This window comes from Lagopus muta, chromosome 5 (genome assembly GCF_023343835.1).
Source record: "Lagopus muta isolate bLagMut1 chromosome 5, bLagMut1 primary, whole genome shotgun sequence".
NCBI classification, from domain to species: domain Eukaryota; kingdom Metazoa; phylum Chordata; class Aves; order Galliformes; family Phasianidae; genus Lagopus; species Lagopus muta.
This window is the reverse complement of record NC_064437.1, coordinates 45895545-45920754: the sequence shown is the minus strand read 5'-3', so window position 1 is coordinate 45920754 and position 25210 is coordinate 45895545. Positions and strand designations below refer to the sequence as shown.

The 25210-nt window shown below is 48.2% G+C and overlaps 2 protein-coding genes across 34 annotated transcripts in view; both read right to left on the bottom strand.

Annotated features, from left to right (window-relative positions):
* The window catches only part of NDST2 (N-deacetylase and N-sulfotransferase 2), a 128774-nt gene extending 123745 nt beyond the window's left edge, over positions 1 to 5029 (bottom strand). For 3 of the 5 annotated variants that reach the window (XM_048945543.1, XM_048945541.1, XM_048945547.1), the window contains exon 1: positions 4927 to 5029. The gene's annotated coding sequence lies outside the window, so the exon portion shown is untranslated. The remainder of the gene's footprint in view (positions 1 to 4926) is intronic. The other 2 variants (XM_048945542.1, XM_048945548.1) reach the window with 1 other exon arrangement.
* Positions 5030 to 9651: 4622 nt separating this feature from the next.
* LOC125693507 (calcium/calmodulin-dependent protein kinase type II subunit gamma) overlaps positions 9652 to 25210 on the bottom strand; it is a 761290-nt gene continuing 745731 nt past the window's right edge. For 6 of the 29 annotated variants that reach the window (XM_048945554.1, XM_048945553.1, XM_048945557.1 and 3 more), the window contains 9 exons: positions 24333 to 24401; positions 22721 to 22765; positions 22006 to 22054; positions 19883 to 19996; positions 18182 to 18307; positions 15660 to 15735; positions 15185 to 15279; positions 13873 to 14118; positions 9652 to 12404 (listed from right to left, as the gene is read on the bottom strand). In XM_048945554.1, the coding sequence (XP_048801511.1) occupies positions 13886 to 14118; positions 15185 to 15279; positions 15660 to 15735; positions 18182 to 18307; positions 19883 to 19996; positions 22006 to 22054; positions 22721 to 22765; positions 24333 to 24401 (807 nt within the window). In that variant the 3' untranslated portion in view covers positions 9652 to 12404; positions 13873 to 13885. The remainder of the gene's footprint in view (positions 12405 to 13872; positions 14119 to 15184; positions 15280 to 15659; positions 15736 to 18181; positions 18308 to 19882; positions 19997 to 22005; positions 22055 to 22720; positions 22766 to 24332; positions 24402 to 25210) is intronic. The other 23 variants (XM_048945558.1, XM_048945560.1, XM_048945585.1 and 20 more) reach the window with 13 other exon arrangements.

Sequence of the window (25210 nt, the reverse complement as noted above, 5' to 3'; positions counted from 1 at the left end):
GAGGCCACTCGCTGCTGATTGATATGATACCTTCAGGAGTCTCTGCCTACTTTGTTACTACCTTTACAGCCTTTGATAACTCAAGGACACAGGGTTCACCAACAGCGAGGTGCTGAGGAACTCAACTCCTCAGCTGACACGACGACACCACATCAGAGATGTCCCTGCATGCAGAGCAGACGGGCACGCAGATGATCCCCAGAAGAGAAACAAACGAGGTATGGGCCACGACAGATGCAAGAGGACATTTTAAGGAGTCAGCCAGCACATCAGCTCCTCATTCACCTGAGACCATCTAATATTAAGAGTTATTCAATTTCTGTGAAATTATTTTATGCCCTTCAAGAAGTGTTATGAACATAACGCACCACTATGCAGGTCCATTTCAAGCCTGAACTTGTCACTCACTGATACAAAAGGCTTCCAGCAGTGTAATTCCCAGCCTGGGCAGGAGAGAAGCCTGCCTCTTCGCTGGACAAAAAATCACGTAGGACATGAGAGGTCATTTTGTCATTCAGCATGTTCCCAGAACCAAGCAGAATTTCAGCTGTTAAGATCTTGTACCAAACCAAGACTGACTCAGGGCCAGGTCTGGCTCCTCTGTAACAGACTGGGACACAGCAAGGTCCTGGTACCAGCCAGAGGGAAACCCTGCCTGTGAGCGATTGCACTGAGGAGGTGATAGCAGAGAGATGATCAATACTGCAAATTTTAAAAAATAATAATAATAAAGAAGAAAACTAGAAGAAAAAGCACTGTAAAGAAGATGGGAAAAGAGTTCAGAAGAGTTATATTTACATAAATCAATTATCAGTGAAGATATTGAAGTGCTGCACTGGAAGGAGTCCAGGATTAGAAGCACGTTAGTGTCACTCTGGAGGTGCTCAACCCATCTCCTGTCAGGAGGTTCTGCTGACATTTTCTGCATCTGCACTGAGTATCCGATGAAGCACCCTCGGTTTCAATTACATTCAGGGAAAGACAAGAAAAAGAACTTGAGGAATGTGATTGGTCTGGCCAGACGTGGCCTCCTGCTTTAGGGTAAGCAGAGCTGCACCCCAATATGAAGGGAACCCAGCGGCCAGTTCAGGCTCTCCCTACCCTTTGAGAAGGAAGCCTGCACTTTTCCAAGCTGATCTCTGTTATCTCTGGGTTTAGTGTGGGGCTCTCACACCACTGCTTCCTTGAAGAACTCAGAACAAAGTGATTGAAAATTTAAGAATTTGCGTGCATTGAAGAGCTCAAAAATTCACATGTAAACTTTGATTACAACAGAAGTACTGCCAAGCAAATTAGCATTAATTAGAGACACGCTGAAAAACTGATAAATATTGGGCTAAGAGAATCATCTGGAATTACCAGATTAAAAATGATTACAGGAAAAGAAGCTGTTCTGCACATAACCCAGCAGTGCTGACACAGAACCCTCCCAACAGAACCTGCTTGGAGGAACACCATATTGCTGGGAAGTTTCCTGGTACAGAAATGGAGAATGTGTGAGACCAGAGAAACAGAGGCAGAAGACCAGATGGCAGACTAGAACTACAGGGATGAGGGAAGGAAGGATAAAACTGTCATCTCCCTGTCCCTTTTTCTTCCTTCCTTCTTGTATGAGCGATGCCAGCCCAGCTCCCCTGGGACTCTCTAGCTGCGGCAGACAACCGCAGGTCAATAAATGACAGCGATGGATCCAGGCCCGGGGGCTGTGACCCCTGCCACGCCATTTATCACGCTCATGGCACGTCCCGCTCTCTCCCCTCTGGTGCAGAACCTCCCACTCCAAGGAGCCCACGTCTTGTCACTGAAAGAGAACTGCCCCTGCTGCCTTAACAGGGATACCCAGAACTGTCATTTCCATAATAGCCCAGAACAGCCTCATGGCGCACATCTACATGCACACAGGTGTTTCTGAGCCTCACTGTGGGGGTGGGAGCACACAGGCAGGTGCTGCACTGTGCTGTTCCTATTCATTCTGCACCATTCATTTCACTTGGCAAATTCAAAAGCAGGCTTAGACAGGCTGTGGCCACCCTCTCCTAATTTGGGGTGTTTGACAGCTTTAAAACACAAGCAAACAGGAGTTCTCGCTTCTATGAAATCAGACCTTGGGACATTACTAAATCACAAGCACTCGGAGAAGGACTGCATCTCACAGCCCTGTGGCTGATTGCCTTTGCTGGGAGACTGCTTACAGCCGGCCAAAGGCATCAGAGCAGGCCATGTCAGAGGGAATCTTCCTGGTGCAGAAGGTTAATTCATTGTTCAGCTCTAATGGATTCTACTGTATTTTTAACAGGACTCAAATAGATGGAGCCTAGTGATCTGTATCACCTCCTTTCTGGATACTGATCTACACAGAAGAAATGTTCTGGTTCTCCTGAGCCCACTGCAGAGCCAGCATGGCCCCACACCCGGCACTCGGAGGTGCAGGGCCAAGGTGGGAGCACTGGGAGCAGGCACTGCCTGCACGGCGTGCAGCCACAGGCCAGGGAGAAGCAGCTCAGCCCGAGCACAAGGAAACACAGCCTCAAGAGCTCTCTGTGTTATGTTCAGTTAACCAATGCAGCTGTACTTGGGGAAATCACAGCACGCTTTACAGCCAAATGGTGCTGTGGGCCTTCTAAAAATAAGCTCCCAGCACTCGGCTCCTGCCAGCCTGAGCTGCTCCAGGCCTGGCCCTGCAGGCAGCGGTAGCAACCTCACAGTGTCACTGTCACAGAGACTGGAAAGGCAGCAAGACAGGGAAACCTGAGTTCACGAGACCCCCACACAAGCAGCACTTGGGTAAGCAGAGCACAGTCAGTGTACGGAGCACTCATGCCATAACTCGGGTCTCAGGGACAGACCTGACCATACATGTGCTGCAGCCTGCCTCCTGCTGAGCTGGGAACACGGCACGCTGTTAGGCTGCTCCTTGCCTGCACCATGCCCTGCAATCAACTATGTTACAGAGCAGGAGAAGGGGTCCTATACGAGGGAAAATTAAATAAGTCTTATGAAAGGCAAATGAGACCAATTAAAAGAGATTTGCTGCAAGTGCTGAGGGATTTTGACCTGAACTGTAATCAGGGACAGAGAAGCATTCCTCTAAAAGAGGGAAACCAGAGAGAGATCATGTGTAAACAACTCTGCCAATTAAAACAGAGCAGATTATCTTACCCACACCACTCAGCTCACAGAACCACTGTGTGTGCCAGGCACACTACTCAGATCCCAGATAGGCGTCAGACCTCACAAACAGGCACAGCGGCAGGACACAAAGGGCTGCAGGGCTCACTGGGACCACCTGCAACCAGACCCCTCCCTGCACTGAATTTACAGAAACCACAAAATGCCGACAGCAAAGCGGGACATCACTGTGAGCTGGGATGCAAAGCAGGGCCAGGCAGATGACACGCCTCACACAGCACCATGCAGCAGGCACAGGCCCCACAGCCACACCAGCCGAGGTGGAAGGGTGCAGACACACCACAGCCTGCACTCTGCCTCCAGGCTCTGCAGCTTCCCTTTGTGATTTTCAAATTTTCCATTAGTTCATCATTCAAAACCACACGTATACACAGAAAAACAGCTTTACAAACACTGGAAACATCCAAACAGAGGAAGGAAAGACATGTTAAGAACACTTAGGGAATGAACAGCAAGGGAGATAACACCATGCTCTTAGGGAAAGAGCAGAAACTAAGAGAAATGAGAACAAGAGAATTTGGGATGAGAAAGGACTTCTAAAGCAAGCAGGGAGCACACCGAACAATAACCCTGAGAGGTACATCCGTGTTCACAGTTGCTGACAGTAGAAAAGTTTCAGAGCACTTCACACCACTGCCAGGCTCTAGTCGAGAGTTTGTCCACTGGCTTAGACCAGCACAGTTCGCTATCTCCAGACCCAGCCCAGCATGTCCTTCTGTACAGCTAAGAAATCACAGCTAGATAAGTCACGTGCTGAAGCCCTTCTGCGTCCGACCGTCAGGAGCCAGACCAACGGCTGTGGTGCGACGGTATCAGCAGCACCGCAGAGCGGTGCAGAACCATTGCAGCCGATAGTGGCACGTGCACCGTGGCAACAACCCGTACCACCCACAGCCCTGCCCCAAGCGTGGGACAGCAGCCTGGCGCTGCGCCTGTGCCTCCCTCCGGTCCGTCGGGCGTTGCACCCACAGCGTCCCACCACACGGGCACTGCCCGGAGCCTCTGCAGCCCCGCGATTCCCAGCCCGGTTATGGCGGGTACCCGAGGTCCCTGCATGTAACCTGGGTCCGTCACACCCCAGCTCGCCCCGGTGCCACACAGGGAAGGCCACGCTTCTTAAAGAGCAGCATGCTACAATTAACTACCCGGGATGTTTCTCTGGCGCCATTTGTCACAAAGAATCCCAGTGTGCGGCCGTGGAGCCCACGGTTAAATTCAGATACACAACGATTTGCCCACTTCTAATTCGAGCGACACGGCGTCGATTCACTCAGCAGCGGTGAACAGGGGCGCCTCGTGCTTCATTTATCGCCGCACCGCTGCGCGCACGCAACAGGACAGAGGCGAAAAGGCACCACCGCTGGACTCTTCGCACCGCGACAACTCCTCCCGCAGCCCCGGCAAAGCGCACGGAGCGGAGCGCGGCAGACACGCCGGCGTCCGAGGGGCTCCGGTCGGGTGTGAGACGCGGTTGCCGCAGCGTCGGCCACGCGCGGCGGGAACCGGGCCGGCCCCGGGGCCGCTCCCGGCCCGCACAGGTGGCCACGGCGGCGCCACCCGGCACGAACGGGGGAACGACGGTCCCCCTCCCCCCCTCGAGGCGGCCCTCTCGCCTCCCCCCGGCGGCGCGGGGCCGCCCCACGGCGCCCGGCCGGGACACGACTTCCCCGCCCGGGGGCGGCAGCGCCGCCGCTCCCCGGGCCCCCGCGACCGCGCCGCCGCCCTCCTCTTCCTCACCTGCCGCGGGGAGGCCGCGCCGGGCGGGCCAGCGGGAGCGGCGCCCGGCAGCGGCAGGCTGGGTCCCCCGGCGCCGTGCAGAGCTCTCAGGCCGGCCGCGGCCCGCCGGCTCCCGGCCGCTGGGCGTCCCTCCGGCCGCTGGGGGAGCCGCCGCCGCGCCGCCCGGCCGCCATCTTCCGCGCGGGGAGGAGCGCCAGGCCCCGCCTTGCCGTCGCCCGGCGCCCCCCGCCCGGCCCGGCCGCGGGAGGAGCGGAGCCGGGGGCGGCAGTGGCGGCGCGGGGGCAGCGCAGAGAACCGGGAGCGGCGGGGCTGTGCGGGATGGGGCCGCGGCCGCCAATAGCGGGGCGGAGGCGGGAAGGCACGCGGCAGCTTTTGTAGGGAAATAACACGGTGTAGCTTCCCACGCGCAAACACGAGGAAAACTGCAGCAGGAAGCCGGAGCTGCGCGAGGAGCAGAACGACGGCCGCGCTCCCGTCGGCACGAGGCGCTCGGAGCGCTCGCGGCTCGCGCCGGGGCCGCGGGGCGGCTGGGGGGGGGCGGGCCGCGAACGAAGCTCTTCACTCACCCGGCGCCCGAAGAGGTGCGTCCCGGCCGAAGCGATGCAGAAGCCCGAAAGTGCCGCTGCCGGCCGCCCGGGGCTGCCTCGGCTAAGCCCGCAGCGCCTCAGCCCGCGGCCCCGCTCGCTCCGTCGCGCCGAGAGAGCTGGGCGCGTGCCGGCGGTCGCCTCGCTCTGCACGAGGCCGGCTGCGCGCGGGCTCTCGGCACACCTGCCGCAGCCGGGGAGGCGAGGAGGCGGCTGTGCCCGGCCCCCGCGGAGCGCCCCCGGCCTCCCGCTGCGGGAGCCGAGCGCGTGGCGGCAGGTGGTCGAATTAACCCACGCGGGTGCCGGAGGGCTCACGTCAGATCGAACGCCGCCTCCCCGCCCGCAGCCATCGCGGCAACGGAGGGCGGCACCTGGCATAGCGCGGCAGCTGCGTTTCCCGAACACCTGCGGGCACGCAGCCCCACGGAGGGAAGCCACTACGCGCAATGCAAAGCGCCGAGCTGAATTTATGACCCATAACCGTGTTCTGTGCAGTTAGATTTAATGTTTCAAACTGATATTCCGGTATAGAAATAAGCTGGAATAGGATCAGGAGCAGCCTAGATTTAACGTCCACAACACCCAGCTGGGACCCGCAGAGGTGTGCGTGCCACATTTGCCTACGTGATCCTCAGCCAAGCCTTTCTCCCTCCAGCCTTCCCCTCGCCTCCTGGGTCAGGGGTGCAGGCAGTGGCCGCGAACACTGAAGCAATGATGGCGTTCAGCAGCTCTACCTTCCCCATGGTGCCAGCACCCTGCCCACGTGCTCCCTCATTTCCTTCACCAGTTACAAAAGAAGCCCTTCTTGTCCTTGACCTTCCTGGCCCCACTAAAGATACAAAAAGCTTACGATTTTAAATAAAACAAGCAACAACAAAACGCACAAGCACACATTCCCTGCGTATTCAGTAAAGAGAAACAAAAAAGTATTTGCAACTTGCCCTCTTCTATTTACATTTCAGTGGGTCAGGAAACCCATTTCTTTCAAAGGGGAAGGTCAGAGTATAAAAGACAAACAAATGACAGCATATCTAGAAACCAAAGAGCTCCCCAAGCATTGGTATGAGATATTTTTATGGACATTGTATATCTACAGCAAATCAGGCATTCAAACTTGCTGACCTATGATTATTTAAATTATGTCAGCATTAATACTATCATAGGATGAACAAGGGTGGAATCTGCTGAAGATTCTTAAAAACATTGGGACTATCTCACAGTTCAGACCACCTCCCCAAGAAGGACGCGTTCTGCCTGTAAATTGTTTGCCATCCATCTCTTCAGATTGACCTCATTCTTCATTTCATTGCAATAAAGAAATCCATGGACTTTAATTTCCCAGTGCAGGGAAATACAAGAAAAATACAATAAATCCAAGGGGATGAATTTCAAACAAGGTACACATAGAACATAGTCTTAATGCAGTAGCTTTTTTGTTTAAGCTTCTAAACGTGCAGTGACAAACCAATAAGTGCCCCCTGGAGCAGAGCAACACTGCCTGGGCGAGTGAAGTCCCTCAAGCAGCTTGTAGCCTGCATGGTACAAACACTGCACTTCTCCACAGAAACGTGGGGGAGAGGTAAGTAATACTGACTTCTTTAGGGTACCCCAGCATGGCATCAGGAAACTTCAGACTGACATTGTATTGACAAAATTTCCTGCATCCTTCCACTATGGCCAGGTTGCTACAAAAAGCACAAAATGTGATTTGTTTTTTTTTCCTCTACAAATTAAGTATAAAAAAATTACTTACAATTCTGTGATGCTACACACCAATAAATTCCTGTTCCTTACTGGCCGGCAGGGCTCTGCAGGTGAGGCATTTTCACATCTCCGGGGAAAGATTCATAATCCTCCACTCAAGCCGCTTTAAGTGGCCCCAAGGACCACCTTTCCCAGCTCTAAAATAAATCAGTTCCAAACTCAAATAAACAATCATTCCAGGTGCACTACCCTGCAGTTCTAAACCTTGCACAGTCCTAGGGGAAAGAAAAATGCAGCCTGTGAAGTGTAGCAGCAATACCACCCAGCTGCTCTCCATCACTGCCAGTCAGTGATCTGGCTTTCTACAAGGGTCAGCCCCGTTATCAGCACATGGTGAGGTTCTCTCCAGTCTCCCTGCAGAGCCACAGCAAAACCAGAAACAGATTGCAGGCCTCCTGCTTGCTAGCCTAACACTCCCTCCATTTGTGCAGATTATCAGTTATATGTGAGGAAAGGGTGATAGTTTCAATCACAGAATGGAAAGGTTATGCACACTTGAGGTCTAGTTCTGCTTGTGCTTCTCTCCTGCTCTCATGCATAGCACAGCACAACAGAATCCTGCCAAAACATATTCTACTAGCCCAGCAAGTGACAGCAGGTCAGTCCTGGCTTAAAGGGACATCTGGTTTAAGCAGCAGTAAAAGCTACCATTGGTCATTGGTCTTTCACAGCATAATCAGTCACTCCATGTGTTAATTATAGGTCTGTGAGAAAGGGGAGATGGGGAAACTGTGCTCACATGCTTCTCTTAGCTAGGAAGATGGCAGATGCTATCCAAGAGGACGAGTAGACTCCAATCAGGCATGGTATACTGGAAAACAAATTTGTGACAACTTTGCAGCCTCAGGCTCTAATGCTAGAAGTGTGAAACTGCAGATCTGAGCCATTCCCAATCCCCTCCGTGACAAATGAAAGCAAGACAAGAATCCTTTCTGAACAGAATTTATCAAATTGGCACATTTTTTGAGCCCTCATCCAAGACAACTAATAGAGCAATTGCAGGAGGTGAAGGCATATACAGTGCAACTTGAACAGCATAATCTTTATTAATATATTTATGTCTCATAAATATGCTGAAAAGCTCAGTATACACTACATGAATATTCTTGACAGAATCACAGAACATCCTGAGTTGGAAGGGACCCACAGGGATCACCAAACCCAACCTAGGCTCCAGCAGAACCTAAAACCAGCCTGCCTGTTGTGCAGCTTTCAGTAGCAGTGAGTCAATGGCTCGTCCTCGTTAAAAGAGCTACAAAAAGCATAGAAATTTATCACTAACTGTATATCTTTTCCTACTGCATATTGAATTGTACCGCAACACCTCTTCTGAGATCACCAGATAAAATTAACTGCAACAGCAGGAGCTTACCTGCTGGCCATGAGCAGATGGCCTCATCCCACTTAAGCAGGCTGCGAAAGTCTCACCTCCCTTCAAACTAAGGACAATTTTCCTCCAGTTTCTTCGTGCAGGAAAAGCAATCACCTCCTCAAGCAGTACCAACTGACTTACCAGGCATCTGCAGCACTTTGAGGGGTTTCAAGGCACGAAGCTCCCTTCCTATGACAGGCCAGGCAGCCCCTGCCCACCAAAGTGGTTCACCAGCATGACCTATAGGGCCAGGCCTGCACCTGCCACCTGGGCTCAGAGCAGCCTGCACGCAAGCAGGCAGTGCAGCCCTGGCAATCTCAGGGTGGGAAGGGGCAGCTGTGGCAGTATGTGGCACTAGCAGGGATAGGGTAACTCCAGGCAGAAGGCACCTGTCTGCTCTTGCACAAGCAGCCTGAGCAGCATGAGGCTGGAAACGAAACTGAAGGAAAAGGCCAAGGTAGTGAAGGTCTGAGAGGAGCAAAGCCAGCAGCTGAAATCCAAACAACTTCTGCTCTGCAAACCCCTTGCACTGCTGGAGCAGGTGGCTCTGCAGGGGCCCATTCTAGAACACGAAATAAATAGGACAGTTAGTAGACCTAGGGCTGCCGAGCAGCTTGCATCAGTACATCTACATCAGGCAAACCCAAAGGTGAGACATTTCTTCCACAAAAAGGCTGAAATACAGGCGAGGAAAACACAGACCAAGAAAGGAGGTAACAGCACAGCTAGGCTAGGCTATCATGGCCAGAACAACACTTCCCTATTATTCCCTGGTCCATCAGGGAAATATTCTGAAGTTCATTTGCATAGGCTCTCCTGGCCCTTAGCTTTAAATAATGCCATCACCTTTTCCTTTCAGTTACAGCATCACTTACCTTTTTCTTTTTAAATATGGTAGTTTCTAAACACATTATTTACTGACGTGTAAAATAGCTCTTTTTAAAAATGATTTTTACACCAGAAGTCCCATGGTTAAAACAAAAAATGTGACACTCAAAAACTGCGCACTGTTTAAATGTTATTTTATTAAATATCTTCAGTTCAAGGTTTCATTGTAACAAAGCTATGAAGGTTCTACCAACATTCAGACCAAACAAACAAACACTAGCTAACTTTAGTTATTTCTATATCATGCAAAAATTCTGCATCAAATGCCTTCCATTTCCTGTTTAAAATGTGATATTTATAATATATATTATATAGATGCTTATATTAGCCCCATAAGAGAACATTAAGAATGCTAAAGGTGTACAGCTGTGTTTGATAATGGCCATACCAAGCTAGGGTTCTCATTAACTTAAAAGGAAACAAAACAAACAAAAAGAAAACAAAAGAGAGTTTGTCTCCAAGACTGTGCAAAACCAAGAAACCCGAGAGTTCTTTTCTTTTTAAATCTTCTCTGAAAGATGCAGATACTTAATACACAGGGTTTTCTTTTTCTTAATAATAATCATCAGGTAAAGAGACAAGGAAGATCAGACCTAAAGAAGGCATGCATAATGTTTTGTATTTATCCTTTTAAATGGCATAATTGTAATCTCCTGTTTGCGCTCTCGTGACTTAAAAAAAATATCTGAATAAAATATCCCGGCTTTTCATTTTTCCACTTCACTCATTGGCTTAGTGCTGTCTTTAAAATGTTTTGAAATATTAACACCTCATGTTTGCTCCCTGTGCGTTCAAGCCCCACAGTCCTCCCTGGGGTGGTGGAGGGAGGAAGAGAAGAGTATTTGTTCAGACAAACCTGAGAGATGCGCATGGTCTTCTCCTGCCTAACAGGTTATCTGATCCAACCCTGGTGTGGCATAGCACCTCTCTGAAATAGGGAGCAGACAGCAATCTGGGGGAGACAGCCCCACTTTGTGCAACAGCTTTTATTTCCTGCATTCTGTTAAATAGGATTAAAATTCCAAATTAGCTTTCTTCTGTCCCGTAGTCTGTGCAGAGGTTGCCTCACATTTCATAAGCTGTCAATGCAATCACGTTAATTTCCTTCAAAGATCCACAAAAAATGATGAGGGGTAGACAGAAATTCAGTAATAGTCCATCTCAGATTCTGTAAATAATGAATAAGCCTGTCCTTCCCCTTGGTCAAGACAAACTCTGTTACTGAAAGGGTCCACCAGAAAGGTAATTTACTTCTTGGGGCTAGGATCAGTTCTTGGTAAGATCAACAAAACAATTCCACATTCCCTATGCAGTGAACAAAGGAAACGGACTCCCTTTCCAGCAAAGAAAAGAAAGGAAGATGACTTGGCCCAAAGGACAAACATCAGATCACATGTGCTAATTCCCTTTCCCCTCTGCTTCATGAGGTATCCTCTAACAACCAGAGGCAGCACCAGGAGGTGGCCTGGAGTCCTACAGCTACGGTTTGAGGTTCTGATCTGATAGTTTCTGTGTTACAACATCACTGTAAAAAATAGAAAAATTATCCAAATAAACACTAGGAAACATGACACTTACAAACATCAGATGGGTTATAGTGGTGGGGAGAAGCACCTGGCTGGGGCTGCTGGCTCCCACTGCTATTTTCATCGGAGATCAAACAAATCAAACAGGAGGCCAGGTAACCCCTTTAATTCTATGGGTGCATACATTTCAGTATAAAAAACACACGCTATTTATGCCTCGTATAGGAGTGTATGTGCAAGTCTTCATGAAGAACGTAACACTAAGTTTCTTGTCTGCTTCCTAAGGAACACGTGTTCTGCAGCACTGTGGATCCCAACTATGCTACTAGAAAGGAAAAAAAAAAAAAAAAATAGAAAATCCCAGACATATACCCTCTTTCCTCTGAAACTTCTGCTCTTAATGCAATGCATTTTTTTTCCTTTTTTTTTTTTTGTTTTGTTTGTTGTTGTTGTTAAATTAAATAAGCTGGCTTCAAGTCTCCACGTCTAGCCAGGTAGTAGCTGTTCCTAGGACTTACATCTCTGAAGAGCAAGCTTCTATCTAAATTATATTCACTTAAATCCATTTTCTTTAATCCCTACTTCCACCATTAGTTTTAAATCACCATCCCGTTTTGTTTCTTTAAAAAAAAAAGTCTATTTTGGGATCCAGCAGCCGAGCAACCAGCTTTCCGTGGCGTTCTGGCTGTGCAGAAACGTAAGAAACTCAGGCTGAAGTCAGTCTGCTGGGCAATGCGAAGAGAAGCGCCTCCTCGCTCACGAGCCCCAGCCTTCACTCTGGCTCCTCTGGGGTCTCCACGCCACCGCTCACTGACTGAAGTCACAGTTCAGCCTGAACGCGATGTTAACTTCCACTGGGCTTTGTAGAACACAGTTCAGCCATCCGCTGCTCAAGCCGCCTTCTTTTTTTCTCTCCCTCTCTCTCTCTCTCCTTCACTTTTGCTTTCCCCCTCACTTCATTTCAGAAAGATGTTCCAGCTGCTGCCATTTTCTTAGCCCTGGGGGAGGGGGCACGTTGGATAATCTGTCATTTAATTAGCATTACTCCTGTTTTTTAATTATTTTATACAAACAACATGTCTTTTTTTTTTTTTTTTTTTTAAGATTTAAAAACACCTTCGTACAGCAGAAACAGACACGATGGATCCATGGAAAACAACAGAAAGGCAGCGCCTGGAGCATCAGATGCATGCAGGGTTTCGTGCATTTGGCTGCTGCCTGTTTGTAATTTTTATTTATTTATTTATTAATGTCAAAACAGACATGACCATTGCTGTCACTCAGGCACTCCAGAGCTGCTTGCTAAGAAGATATTGCCCTCCAGCTGAGTATCTCCTCAAGTTGCTGCAGTCATGAAGAGGTAGCATCCACCCAGAAAGGAGAGGGGAGAACAGGACAGAAGATGAAAGGAAAGAAAGTCAAATGTTAGCTGTGCACAATTCATAAAACAAGTTTTTCTGTAGGCTAATTACTTGGTGCAGGGAGAAACTCTTCCTAAAACAGACGGGCTCATCTGGAGAGCTATGAAGACAAGAGGAACATATTTTCCTTTCCAGGTGACTCAGTATGCTAATAAAATAGCTGCCTGCTAAAATGAATTGCTTGACTAGAGCAGATCTGGATCTACCAACTCATAGTGATGTATGACAGAAGTTGAAGAAATTTTCCCAAAGGACTGATAAAAAGTCTGGTCCTGAGGAAAAGTTTCTGCCTCATTTCCAATTGGCTTTTGCCTTGAATAGAAGAACTACAGTAATTACAATTTTAAAGTCTTCAATACTTAGATCCCTGGATTTTCTTAATGTCTACAATGTAATGTCCTTTATATCCTGATCTGTTCTGCATCTTTTTTGATACTTTGCAGTAGATTAAATCTATGATAGGAGCCTTCCTCAACATTTCTATGATGAAAAATGATGTAAATAAGTTATTTTTTTCTCATTCCAAAGGCTTTAGTCTTCTAATTGTCTGACTACCTGAAAATTCAGCTCTCTTGAAAGCTTCCCTGCTTGTAGCACATCCAGACTGGCTGTTACTTTCTAAATTCCATCTGTGATCTCTGCAATTTGCTTGTGATAGTCCACACTTTTTCCACTGCCATCAGTAGGGTTCAATCCGTCACAACACGTAAGAATAAAAATTGCTCTAGGCAGTGAACTAGAACCCAAAACTATACTAGAGTGGCTCATTCTCAAATGACCGCATTTAGAAAAGCTTCCTTATCAAGTATGGGAGTTGGGTTTTTTTGTTTGTTTTCCCTTTGCTCTTAAATAGAAAATCATTAGTAAAAAAGTTGCTAAGATTAGGAAACTTAGGTGTTTAAAAACAAATGCGACATAAACTTCAGCATACAGTGAAAAGAGGCAGAAAGATTACGTACATCTGAATAAGAGAAACCACTATGCCACAGCAACCAAACAAGAGTCCTTTCTGTAGTATAGAAAGCAGATCTCTGATAGCTAGGAAACAGAAGAACCGTGCACACCACATGATGCTTTTCCTCTCTGGTCTGCAGGGCAGGACCGTTAACTGTGGTCTGAGCACAGAGCTGAGGAAGCACTATAGGTACAACGCTATGCTCAGGGACAACGTCTGGCACACAGCTCCAGTTTGTTAAGAGTGGCAGATAACCCTCCTGAATACAGAGGACAGGGCTTTCACAGAGCAGTGTAAGTTATTAGCCTACAGACAACTGAAAACAATTCTCTTTCAGTCAGCTAAATATCACTGAATAGTCAAGGCGCATGGCAGTGAATTCCCACACAGAGCACCCTTGGTGTGTGCACGACACTCTCACCCTGATAGCCCGTACCTGTGTGTGATCCTCACTGGAGAGGTGCTGCAGGGGCTCCAGAGCAGTGGTAGTGGACATTCAGCCACTTGCCATCTCGGCGGTGCCAGACGCGCGTCTCTTCGGACTGCGTGGTGCGGGGCCGGCCTTGGCCGTCAATGTACTGAGTCAGGCGGATATACGCGATGCACGCAGCATCTTCACCAATGACATGGACGTGGGGGTTCAGGATGGTGGTGTGTATTGGCTTGCTGTTCTTCGACAGTACTGGCAGAACATGCAAAACCATCAGCTGAATTTTACCACCGAGAGAGGAACAGCTCCCCTCCCATCCATCATCTTCTGTAGTCTACTCACCTCCAGCTTGGTTTGGGGATACAACGAAAATTGCTCATCATTTTCCAGGTAAAAATCCAAGCCTTTCCAATTCTTTTTCCTAGCACCAATCCTTTTCCTTTGGAACTGAGCCCTTACTATTGCCTAGAATCCCCCGTTCTCCTTGCTCTCACTTCTGTAAAGGATACTTGTTACTCTCGATATCAAAACTGCTGCTTCCTCAGTTACAGGAAATGCTGTTTTAATTACCAGAACATTGTTGCAAGAGAGTAAATGATCAGGAAATCTATAAGCTAGGTCTGCAGTAAATACAAACAGGTCTCAGAAAAATGTAAAACTTACTCTAGTACAGGCTTCTGAAAGAGACAAAGTCTCTGCACACTTGGAGCACTTGGAATTTCAAACACTGAACGCCTTGATTCACTTCTCAAAATAAAACAAATTACATTTCAGTTCTCATCTTGTGGAGACACCCAGAAAGGGAGGCAAATCCACTCTTACTGTCCCAGGCTGGCAAAGTGATCCTTGTATCCATTTCAGGGGTTCATTAGATATTAGAGATCAGAAACTGCCTAGGGAACTCCAAGTTAACACATCAGTAATTTGTGTATGATTATTTTCATGTTTGACTATTCAGTCTATCTATCTCAAACATACAGATATATATATATATATATTTTTTAAATATGATCATTCTTTTCCATTTCAGATCAGTAGCAAATCTGGTGCCACAAGCTCCTGTTCTCCATGCTTTTAAATAATTTGAACCAGGCAAATCATATGCCTACAGTGAAGAGATTTGGGAGCATAGAAATTGTTGGTGGAAAAGACTTTGAGGGAAAGCATGCTATCTCTTATAAATGCATCACAGTCCATGCACAACCAAGTGCTTTCTGGTTCTGATGGTCAGAATAAACATGAGCAATTTTCCCCCAAAAAGTGAAATAAGGGAAAATTAGAGAGAAGGCTGATAGTGTTACCAAATCTACCCACTCACAATTCTCAAAGTAAAACTTATGGAAATCCATTCCTTCAACCAGGTTACCCAGTGCTTCAGGTTCAAATGAGGTCAAACCAGGATCACAGATTTTTCTGCAAAGAAAAACAGCACAGCCTTAGAGCCTCCATTTGTGCCCATTTACACAGTGAAGTATTAGTATGGTATGTGAGCTGCACCCCGCATGCACCTGACAATTTCACTACTCTGAGGAGTAAGTGCCTGGATGATGGGGTACTGCAGCAATACAGGGTTGGTGCTAGTCAGCACTTCACACAAAGCAAGCATCTACTTTTCTGGTATACAAACCTGTATTTTATTCTCAGACAACTCTACTACATCTTAACTACGAATAAGAAAGGCTACAATATGCAACACTTTTTACTGTCCCTGTGTGATTCCTTACTCATATCCAGGAGTCGAAACATAACTTGCACACCACCTGTCAGAAAAGCACAAACCACGAAGTACTTACGTATAAGCATCAAAGTCTCCATTGTTGATGGCTTCTATCAGCTGCTCTGTTATCTTAATAATTTCTTGTTTACGCACTGTGAACAAGGAAGAAAGAGCAATTTAACTACGCATAAGACTTAAATGGGAATATGAGGTTAGTGGGTGCTTCCTACAAGCTATTTGCAGAGCACCATTAGTCTAGATCTCATAGGTCATAGGCTGCTCCCTGCACTCTGGAGATATGCAGTAACAACAGCCATCCATATGAGAGTAGAGGGGCAGTGGTATGATAGGGGAATGGTGATCCTATAGTGCAGGGAGAAAGGAAATAAAGATGTAATGTGCACAAGACAAGCCTTTCTAGAAGAATTTGAACCAGAGGTGTCTCCTGAATGACAGCTCTGTGTGCTTCCAGGATTCTGACTAGTAAACTTGCCAATGTGAACCATCTGTCTGGCAGCTTAAGATGTGGAAACCCATCACCATTGCAGCCATACACAAATGGCCACCAGGCAGACCAGACCAATTGGAAAAGTCTTCCAGCAACCTGCCCATCACCATCACCAATACCTCAGCTACTGTGAATGCTGCAAACAAACAATTGGGACATGTAGGGATGATTCCCACAAGCTAGAAAGACAACTGCAGCAGGATGGATGGATTGGACAAACAGATCCTAGGTGTATACTGATATGCATTCTGCTCCTCAGGCAGATCCCTATAGCAGAGCTCTTTTCAGTGCAAGGATGGCACTGCCATTAACCCAACTCAGCATACTGTGCAAGTGAAGACAGGTGGCTAGCTGCCTTCTGCTGATTCAGCACCTGTGCACTCTCTTCTCTTGGTCTCCTATAGCTGAGAGGAGGCCCCATTCCCTTTGAATTTTTTCCATCTCCCCTCCCATACCACAAGTCCTTAATGCTATAAAGTTTGGTTTGGCCCTGCCAAATAACAGAACTTGAGTTCTATAACTGTATGCACGTCCAACAGCTCTTCAGACTTCCCACAGTTTCCCATGAGGTAGTATATACTGCACAGTGTACAAACATCTAAAAAAATGCTCTATCATTATGTTTGCTGTTATCAAATAATTTACAATTCCTACCATCAAAAGTAGAATGCCTTTAGGAATCTAAATTGCAGGTGTCTGACATGGAACTAGTCACTTGGCTTCTCTCCTGCAGGCCCTTAAAGAAGCAAGCACCTTTGGAAGTCTCACCCGAGGTATCTCAGATGCCTACCAGCAGGAGCATGATGTTGGAGTCCAACCTGCCATCTTTGGATGCCCCAGTCAGGGAAGCTGAATTTCACTCTAGTTACTAGATGCTACACTGAATTCCCTCCGCCCTGAAACTTTATCCATGTGTGCCTATCGCTCCAGCTCTGAGAGAGAAGTGCAGTGGAAGATCATCAAGATGGTAATCACATTGGCTACGAAAAGTGTCTGCATCCACTCTGAAAATCCACTAAGAGGACCATACTTTTGAGTTAGACACAGAAACACCCTGGATAGGGGACAGCTGGTTCATGATGCTAAAGAGCTAGTTTTGCCGCTTGGACCATATATATTTGCACACAAAAAATGACACAGAAAGAATGGGTTAAAAGGATACGGTGGGCTATGTCTATTGGGAAAAACATTTTTACAAAGCCTCTCATCTGGAACCATTTCCCCATGAAGCAGGCCTGTGCATTGCAGCCCTTCCCACGCAGAGCACAACCAGATGCGTGCAGTACCTGAAGGCAGGGCCTATAGGAAACGTTCCACGTGGGACAAAACCTGCAGATCACAGCCCCTGTGTGCTCCTCATCCCAGGAAGATTGGCACCTGCTTCCCAAACGCTGCCACACAGCTGCGTTTCCCTACTCTTCAGCCACACCATGCCATCAGACCATGCTCATCAGCTTGCTTTCACTACATGTCCCGAGCTGGAGTTGACACAAGGAGGGTGAGCCACGCTTTCCAAGGAATGGTGCCCCAGGCTTTCGGGCAGGAAGGCATTCACACCTGCTGCTTGCTATGAGTCCTGGGGCCTCCTAATTCACACAGCAGCAGGGCACAGAAGCAATCAAGCACACACCAGCAGGAAAGCGCGACAGGGGGCAGCCTTTTGCTCTGCTGGGTAGCCTCACGGGATGACCGGCCACAGCAGCCGGCTGGAGCTGCCGCAGCAGCTCTCAGGTAGCCGAGGCCCCATCAGAAGGCGCAGCGCGCAGCCGGGCTCCCCACGGGGCGGCGGGAGAGCGCCGACCCACCCGGCCCCGCGGCGCCCCCCTGCGGCCGCCGCCGCTTCCTACAGTCCCGGGCGCGGCGGGCGGGAGCGCCGCCTACGGGCGGCCGTGTGCGGAGCGAGCCATGCCGCCTCCCGGCCCGGCCCGGCCCCTTCCCCGCCCGCTGCGAGCGGCCGTGCGTCTCGCCGGCTCCTAGCAGCCGCCTGTCCCGAGGGGGCCCGGAGGTGGGGGAGAGGAGGAATACTTCACAACGAAGGTGACTAGCGTTAGTTGTACTACTCCACTACTGCTACCCGGCTGCTAACTTACACGGTGCACTGTTAAGTACAAAGGGAACTACTGGAGTTAGCAAGGGCTCCGACCGAGCACGCTCTAACTCCAATGTCTGCCCTGGGCTGTCCCAGGCAAGAAGCTTCTCTTCACAAGACTGTGTAGCTGCAAAACAAACGTAAGCATTACAATAATAAACAAACAAACGTAAACCAGAAAGCAAAACCAACAAAGAAGTACAAACGCACACACAGCCCCAGCCCGAGGGCACGCAGACTCCTGCAGCCCAGCCAGCTCTGCTAGCTCAGCCGTGGGCGCTGCTCCGAGACACCTCGAGCAGCAGAGCCCCGGGAGCTCAGCGGGCACCGTGGTGCTGCGGGTGGAGGGCTGAGGAGAGCAGGAACACCAGGTGAGACAGAGCAGCACGAGGGTGAGTAGGAGATGCGAGCAAAGGGAAAGGCAGCAGAGCACCCCATCACTGCAAATCTCACTCGGGAAGAGGGGTGAGCAGGGAGATGGTGCTCCCCAGGACACCGAACAGAGCCAGTGGACAGGAGGAGTGAGGTAATAAGGAAACAGCAAGGGCACTTCACAGCAAAAAGGAATCGAGAAGAGATCATTTCCCTTCCATTCTGGCTCAGCAAAACACCTTTCCTTCCCACTGTGCCTCACAAACCAGCAGTGTGACATTCTTACAGCTACTTCAAAAATAACTCAGAGAGGCTCTAACTGCTGCACCACATGAGACATGGGTGCTGTGTGCAGGAAAACATGGAAGGATGGCAGGAGGAGACAGAAGAACACAACTGGTCCTCCCTCCCCAGACTGACCTGAGCAGAACCAAACAGTCCCAATGTTCCCAACTCACAGCAAAAAAACCTCCCACCACAGAGTTCAACAGGCAACAAGTAAGGTGTGTTTGTAGGAGGGAGGCTGGGAACACCATGTGCATCCTTCTCCAACCTACCAGCTTGTGCACACCCTGTGTGCAGAGCTTTTCAACCACAGGCTCCTCTCACAGAGGCAGCCGGTTCGGGAGGGACCATGCAAGAGGCACCACAGCTGACTGACCAACCATGGTACCAGCAACTGAGCACCACAGTGCAATGTAAAGCACTGCAGAGAGAGATGTCCCTCGGAGCCAACACTATCAACAGATTTTCATTCTGAGCACCTGATGGTGGGTTTAGAAATGCTGGAGGGCCTTGCAGCAGCCACATCTCTTCCAGAACACAACTGATGCAGGAATCAACAACTGCTATTCACTCACACTGTTCTTCCTGAGCATCACCCTTGGCCAGGGAGCTCCCAAGCTCGTGCCAAGTGAGACTGAACTCAGCCTCATGTGCCCTGCAGCAGAACTGCTCTGCTGGCCCACCTACAGAACAGGAAAGCCAGATGTGCAGGGATTCCCCCGAGGAGACCCCGAGAGGCAGCATATCTCCCGAGAAGTCCACATCTCACCTAGATGGAAGCAAGGGAATGGAATTGGCCAAGATGATGTTCTGTCTTTTCAAAAAGGGAGGGAAGGGTTTGGAAGTTTTCAGAGTGTGAAAGAGGGTATTTTGCAGGAAGGGAGATGATTTCTTTTTATTCTAGAGTACTGAAAATGAAAAAAAAACATATCAACATTCTGGAAGGAAGTCGAGGAAAGGAAAGTTCTTGGGGAAGGAGAAACAGGAAAGGTAGGAGGGAGGGGTGGGGAAAAGATGCTGTGGAGCACTGCACCCCTGGACTTACTGGCTGAGAAACAGAGAGAAAGCTGGGACTGCATGGACTCAGTCTGTGTTTTGCTCTCACTGTGCCTCCGTCCTTCAAGCACTGAGCTGCCGTCCCCGGTGGAGAGAGGGGGAGCTAGCATGGCAGGGAATTAAAACACAAACACAAACAAAACACGCAAGTTCAGTAAATAAAAAAAGAGAAAGGAAATAGGAGAACATTAAAGAAACCACAATGCTGGCACAAAACATGCAGGAGTATCCTTCAGGGCAAAGCCAAGAAGACAGCTTTACAACATGGAACTGCTGTGCAATTTATATAGACACGAGGGGCTGCTCCCTTCAGCCCCACCACAGTGGAAATAACACAGCCCCGAGGCAACTGTCACTGATGTAGCACAATGTCTCCTACAACACAGAATAGATCTGCATAACCTGTGTCTATTGAAAATAAAAGGTCAGAAGCAGAACTGCATGAGATCTTCCCTGTTTCCAGAGTCATGGCTATGCAGAATGCTGAGCTCCAACACATCAAAGCTTTTGGTGCATTTAATCTTGCTTGAGTGCTTGCTTTACTTAAAACGGGGAGGGGCAGGACTGGAAAAGGAATACTACTATAAAGTGAAGCACTAAAATTACCAGATAGAACTGGCCATAGCACAAAGCATTACTGTGCGAGTTCGTTCCCACCCAACTACCTTTCAAATATTCCTTTCTATTAAGATCATAATATATTCTAACCTCTGCCAAATCTGTTTTGATTTGCAGCAATGCAGTCCTATATAATTCTTCGTAGATTTAGTCCTGGCCAGCTGCCCTTGCTCCCCCTCCTAGCCTCACTCTCTTCACAGCATTCATATTCCTGTCTTGCAGGACACCCATTGGCTCAGATGGATCCAGTATGGAAACTCTCCTGAACGCAAGCTTCCAAAGGACAGGAGGTTCTAGACAATTTTCTATTCTGGGCAGATATGCAGCAGAGATTAGGTAAACCAGATTCATCACCACGCTACAGAAACCATCCAGTTCTCTTCCCTCAAAGCTGGGTTCTTAAACCACAGACTACTCTGGCAAAAAGGTGAGAGGCTGCTATGTTATTACGCTACTATGCTATTTTGAAGTCAGGTCTCATTTGAAACAACTGGTATTGTATAGCTCATTCAGGCACCAGCATACATTTCTGCTCCCTATGACTCCTCAGAAGAGAAGATAGCAGCTTGTGACAAGCTGCAGGAAAAGCAGCAGGAACTAGCCCTGCTGACTGAGGTGACATTGCTGCTACACCACAGGGCCAGCTTTCATTTTTCCCTGGATACTGTAGTCTGATTGACTACAGAGAGAACAGGGATGCCTCTGCCTAAAAACAAACTAATACCATATCTGCCAACTGCATTCACCCATTCTAAACCTGCTCATTCTGGAAAACTTCCTTCCCGTCTTCCTTCTTTATGGAGGTCAGGATAAAGACAGCTGCTAGAACAACACTAGCAGATAAGGGACACAGAGCTCCTTCATCTAGAGAGTTTTATAAGCACAAAATATTTATGATGTGATCACTGAAAGGCATGAAATCTCTTCTTAATCTCTTCCTCTACCAGCATCTCCATCAGGGATATGAGAAATCACTTCAGTTCAGACAACAGGCTACCATCTTTGTCTCTGAAGCAAAAATAGAGAGACCCAAAGAGGAGGGCCGGGGGAAAGAAAGGTGTGTGCGCATCACTAAAAAGGTTCCCAGAAAGAGGCAAGAAGGGAGACTGCTTCTTTCTCAAGTGAGAGGTTTCAACTCCCTGTAACCTGCAGGGAATCATAAAAAGCACAGATTCCAAACCTTGAGAGACTAGCAGAGATTTTCCATGCCTAGAAATGGACTGGAGATGAACAGATCATGAAATTTTCAAGCAAATCTCTAAATCTGAGACAAAAACAAATTAGTTCAGGACAAAAAGGGTTTGTATCTCGCAGAGGCCAAGTTAACTGCTTCCCCAGCATACTGCCCACTGTGACAGGAATGGCAATGTCACTGCGAATTTATGAACTGAGTCACATACAGAAACATGGGAAGACAGTTCAGTGCAATGATCAAATCTCCAGGAATCCCTGCCTGCACTTAACTGTATTGGAAGTTACAGGCAAAACACCTACCTTTCAGATCCTCATCTTCAGTTGTGGTGTTACAGCTCTCTGTAGAACCCTGCATGGCAGAACAGAGCATTACCAGGCATCAGCAGTCAGGAGTTAGGAAATAATTTGATTTTCAATTTTTTTTTGGTAAAGGAAGGTAGGGAAAGCGTAAACACATAGGCAAGAGTGGCAGAGCCAGGATGACACAGCGAAGATTTGGATGAAAGCAGGCCAAATATTAAGCAAAACTTGATAGCATCACTGCTAAACTTCTGCACGTAGAAGCAAGTTCAAGCCATCCACGCAGAATTTTTATAAGAACAGAAGTAACCAAACTCTGTCAAGTGAGATCAAATGGGAGTTGCTTCTCTTTGGAAGAAGAATAGCCACAAGAGCTTAGGAGTCCTTCCTTAGCTTTTCTCAAAGGAACAGATATATATATATATATATATATATATATATTTCTTTCCTGAAGAAATATATGCATGAGCACCTGTATCTTATCTTCTCACCCAGTCCACCTAAAAGTGGTGGTTACACACCACTGTAGAAAAGAGATGATGATATTTGAACTGTTGTCCCTACTCAGGCTCTTCTAGAGATCTACATCCACACGACACAACTCTCCCAGTCTACTGCCAGCAGGACCATGCTACAAACCAAACACCAGAAAGGCAGACACACAAAGGTGAGAATGTCAGAGAAAAGTTTCTCTGGCAACACTCCCATCCCTTACCTTTATGCCATCTGTAGCATTATGGACAACAGTTGTTTGAGGCTCCTAGGAAAGGATGGAAGAATCATTAAACTCCAGCTCCCATGCATTCTCTCATTTGCTTTCACTCCCCAGTAAGTGGAGAAAAGGTGACTGACATAAAAATCAAACCACAAATTCCAAACAGCAACATATGCTTGCGTGCACGCGCACACACTTCCTGCACAGAAGGTTTTCAGAAGAGAGACACTATCCTAAAAGCTACAGTCACAAGGAGACAAAGCCCCCAGCACTCCCTGCAATTACCCCAATCCCCAATTTGCCTCCGGAGAAGAAGACTGGCACAGATGCCAGACAGCAGCACAACAGCCAGCCCTCTGTGGCTGTTCATCAGGTAATGATGACTCAGCAGTGTCTTCACTGGATAACGATTCAGAAGGTGAATGCAGGGTAATACTGGGCTGGGGCCTTTGTCTCCTAGGTTTTGGGAAAGTATGCCGGGTGTCCTGTCCTTAAAAAGGGACATTCATAATTTCCTTATCAAACAAGGGTAAGCCAGACCACATAGATGCCTTTCATCAGGAGTTGCTAAGGGAACTGGACTGAAAAAAAAGGCTCGTTTGTCTACAAGTCTCTACGGTGGGATCCAATTTCAATAATCATAATTAATAATTTAGAAAGGTTCCTTCAGTATCAAAACCATAACGAACAGAGCCAGTGAAGGGAGAGAAGAAAATTATGAAGTGTCCCAAGAACCCTTTGCCCTATAACAAACAATAAGAACATCAAATCCCACCATTCCACCCTCCAAAGAATTGCCAAATCCAACTCTCCAGTGACACACAGCAAAGAGCAGCTACAGGCCAATAGGTGCTAACTAGTTACTGCTCATCCCTTCACTACCAGGACAAGGCTTCAGGATCCTGCACCATTTCCTTCAGCTGCCATCTCTCTGGCAGGGTGGCTCAGCAAGGGCACCAGGACTGTGTTGGTGCAGTGATGTACACTAACCCACACAACTCTATCACTCATTTCACTGCTGATCTCCCAATGTGCTGATGAGAGCACACTGTGCTGCATCATTAACTGCACTAGGCAAAGGGCACCCTATGAAGCCTGCTGTACACTGCCTGTCAAACAGAAAATGCTAGCCCAGCAAGCCAGTTAGCTGCAGAGGATCAAGCACACAACAGAGTAGGCCAAACAGACTGTCTAAGGCCTCGCCTGAATACCCTTTGCCCTTTTCTTCTGTGGTGTCCTGAAGTCCATCCTCAACTCTCTAGATGTTGGAGAGTGGATAGAGCTGGGCCGCTCTCTTCTTCCAAACCAGCCTCCCCAAAGCCAGCAGGACCAGCTGAACGGGACACAGAACTATACAGGGATGGCACAAGGGGAAGTCCAGGCAAGCTGCAATCCTCACATCCCACCACAGCTCTGCTCAGCACCCCCACCCCAAAGCCTGTGAGGCTGTGACCAGTACCCACAGCAGCACAGGGACACAGACAGAACAAAGCCAAAACACAAGCTGAAAAAGCAGCACAAGCAGCACTCGGGGTGGGGGGAAGGAGTGAAGGGAACAGGACAGAGTCAAAATTAAAACAAACAGGAAAAAAAAAGCCGTTGGGGAAGATACCATGGACGTCTGCACTGGGGGTGTTTCTTTTGCAGTGCTTACTATACTGGTTTTGTTGTTGCTCTGTGGCTGTGACAGAAAAACATGTTTTTAGTTCTCCTGCTGGGCAAGGACAGCAAGATAAAAACAGCATTGCTTCAACTCCAACCGTGTCTTCACACCCACCCCTCCCCACCATCTCAGACAAGAAGAGTGAGGAAGGAGGAGTTCTGCCCAGACTGCTTGGACATCATCCTTACCTCAGAGGCAACAGATGTTTCAAGGGAAGTATCAAACCCCAAATGTGCATGGACTGCTAGAGCTATAAGGAAGGAAAATAGAAGGGGAAAAGGCAGCAGCCTAAAGGGATAGGGGGGAATCTTGGAAGGAGCGCTGACAAAAATATCTGGTGAAGAAGAATGGGAAATGACAGCAGTCCCCAAGAGAAAGACTACAAAAGTGACAGAAGCACAACTGCCAATGTGCTGCCTCAAACAAGGGACAAATGGGAGTTGTGACTGAGAAGTACCAAAGTGCCCAGAAACAGTCCTAAATATGCAATGATGCTGAATCTCCCAGAGAAACTACTTATGTAAGAAAACACATGGTCCCTCTAGAAAAGGTAGAGAAAAGGTGAGGTATGGTGCATTGTGCCCTTGCTGAGTCCTGAATTACAGAAACTTATAGGGCCAAAATATGGAAAAGTGAGGGGAATGCCCACAAGGAAAAGTCTTTGCAACTCCCCAAGCAGCAAGTTCTCTGGATGGCACCCAGTAGTTTTTTCATCTTTTTCCTCTTCTGTTCCTTGTAGCTGTGGTTAAGAATAGAGTTTCTGCTTCCTGCATTCACACAGCACAACAGTGAGGTAGTCACTGGCTTGTTGCAAAGAAATGTCCCAC